The 2,634-nt window shown below is 55.0% G+C and overlaps 1 protein-coding gene across 1 annotated transcript in view; it reads right to left on the bottom strand.

Moving 5' to 3' along the window:
• Nucleotides 1-200: 200 nt before the first annotated feature.
• Nucleotides 201-2,634, bottom strand: part of LOC103800549 (ephrin type-A receptor 8-like) — a gene marked incomplete at its 5' end in the record, with an annotated part of 11,494 nt that continues 9,060 nt past the window's right edge. The window contains 2 exons of the mRNA XM_009072928.1: nt 201-315; nt 2,245-2,400. Of these exons, the coding sequence (XP_009071176.1) occupies nt 201-315; nt 2,245-2,400 (271 nt within the window). The remainder of the gene's footprint in view (nt 316-2,244; nt 2,401-2,634) is intronic.

Raw genomic sequence — 2,634 nt, 5'->3', positions numbered from 1 at the left:
ACTTGGAAGGCTGCTCCCCCCTCCAGGTGGGCAAAGGAGGCAGCAGGACCACCGAGGTATCTGGAATGCCACATTTCCACCACTGCTGAAATCAAAGAGATGCTCTTGGTCTGGTGCCCCTTTTCCTGCTCACCACCCTGCTGCCCCTTCACCAGGGTAAGTGTTAAGGAATGCCTGATATGGGTCTGCAGAGCTGCTGCTCAGAGATGCCTCCTGGGGCCGTTTGTGTTCAGCAGTTGGGATCTCATGGCCTGGATGCTGCTCAAGATCTTCTTCTGGTGGCCCATCATGGTGATGCCCAGACTCCGAACGTCCCTGGAGAACAAAGACACTGACAGACAAAGAGACCTGGGCCTGGTCCCAGGGAGACAACTGCACCCCATGGACCAGCCCAGGAACCCTCTGCCTGGCTCCAGGGAGACAACTGCACCCCATGGACCAGCCCAGGACCCCCTGCCTGGTTCCTCTCCACTTTCCCATCAAAATAAGGCTGGAACTGCTGAGGGTCCATGGGCATCCTCCCAGGGACAGCAAGGCTGCCATTCTCTTGGGCACATTCTCCTGCCCTGGGGGCAGCAGGAGCAGGAGGGGGCTCACTGCTGACAGGTTGGTAGGTGACAAGTTTGATGCTCTGAAATTGGCTTCAGTTTTAGTGAGATGCCCTCAGATAACTCAGTCAGAGAGACAGATGCATGATGAGCCTTCCCCACTCTAAAGCTTCCTTGATGTGCATGAGAAACAAGGATCACTAGCAGCTCAATCCCCCAGCAAAGGCCCCAGATCGATGCACGTGACAGTCCTTTGTCTGTGTCTCTCCATCCTCTCTTTCACTGCCTCCTTCCTACCTGCTGCACCTTTGCCAAGGTGTGCACTGACACTTCTTTCCTGAGCCACAGGAACCACCATCTGGCAGCTCCATGCCTTTTGACAGGGAACAAGTCTCCTTAGAAGCAGAAGAGGTTTTTTCCAGTCCTGAACTGATTTACAGCAAGGAATGGGGGATGACAGCCCATGGTAGGAGCAGGTAAAAGGGGAGGAGCAGGTACAGTTGCCAGCTTTTCTGGTACTGCTTGGATGCTCCACCTTGGAAACTCCCTACACAGATGGGAGATCAAGCTCATTATGGCAGGAGGATGGGTGGTGGGACAGCTTCTCCAGCTCTCCTTATTTAACCCAGGCTTGGTCACTTGGTCATGACCTTCCATTCACCCTGAGGCCTGGATGGTGCCTCCCTGCCTGGTTGCACTGGAGGCACTGTGCACAGGGGTCTCAAGGAGTTCTGAGGTGCCCTGTTGGTTTCCAGTGATCCTAGAGAAGCTGTGCAGTATGGCACAGCCACACTCTGCTCCAGAGATGCCTTTTGCAGGGGAAACAAAGGTGAAAAACACCACAAGACAGTAACCTAAATTTCCCTCTTTCAATTTGTACCCATTCCTCCTTGTCCTGTCCCTGCAGTTCCTAACACAGAGTCCCTCTGCAGCTTCCCTGGAGCCTCTTCACATCCTGGCAGGTTACTCTGAGGTCTCCATACAACCTTCTCTTCTCCAGGCAATGATGACATTGGAGAGCCACCACAGATCACTGGAGGTGACTTGGTACTCACACTCGCTCAGTACAACTCTCACACCTTCTCTCAAGGCCCAGCACAGCCTTTGACACAATCCCAGGTTTCAACACCATTTCTTTAGGGATGTGTCCCTGGCACCAAGGACCAACTAGATTGAGGCAGTTAAGGCAGGGTGGTCACTGTTTGGGGCTGGTGGGTTGGTGCAGGGACAGAATCACAGAATAAACAGAGTTGGAAGGGACCCTTGAGGATCATCTAGCCCAACCCCTGACTCTGCACAGACACCCCAACAATCCTCCCTGTACTGAGAGCATTGGCCAAACACTCCTGGAGCTCTGTCAGCCTTGGGGCTGTGACCACTGCCCTGGGGAGCTGTTCAGTGCCCAAACACCTCTGGGGGAACAACCTCTGCCTGATATCCAACCTAACCCTGCCCTGACACAGCTCCAGCCATTCCCTGGCTCCTGTCCCTGTCCCAGAGAGCAGAGGGCAGAGCTGCCCCTGCACTGCCCCTCGGGAGCAAGTTGGATCCAGCCATGAGCTCTGGGCTCAGTCTGCTCTTCTCCAGCTGAGCACACCAAGTGCCTCAGCCACTCCTCATGTGGCTTCCCCTCAAGGCCCTTCAGCACCTTTGTAGGCTCCTTTGGCCCCCAAGCAGTGCTGTGTGTGGCACTCACTCGATGTTCATGCGCATGACCATGCCGAGGGAGGAGTACCCAGCCATGGCGAAGTTGTCGCGGTAGTGCCCGAGCCGAATGGAATCCAACCAGTCCTCCACAGTCAGGCAGCTGCTCAGGTCCAGCAGACCTCTGTCCAAGCGTGTTTGGGTGAACCTGAGAGCAGGACAGAGGGGTTAGACTCAGAGGTGAGCAGGCTGTGAGGTCCACCTCAATGCACCTACCATTAGGGTTGAAAAAGGTTTCTAAGATCATTGAGTCCAACTGCTCATCCAGCATTGCCATGTTCACCACTAACCATGTCCCTGAGGGCCACATCCCCATGCCTTTTGAACACCTTCAGGGATGGTGATCCCACCCCTGCCCTGGGCAGCTGTCCCAGTGCCTGAA

This window comes from Acanthisitta chloris, unplaced genomic scaffold, assembly GCF_000695815.1.
Source record: "Acanthisitta chloris isolate BGI_N310 unplaced genomic scaffold, ASM69581v1 scaffold2334, whole genome shotgun sequence".
In the NCBI taxonomy this organism is placed as follows: Eukaryota; Metazoa; Chordata; class Aves; order Passeriformes; family Acanthisittidae; genus Acanthisitta; species Acanthisitta chloris.
This window is presented reverse-complemented; position numbering and strand designations above follow the sequence as displayed.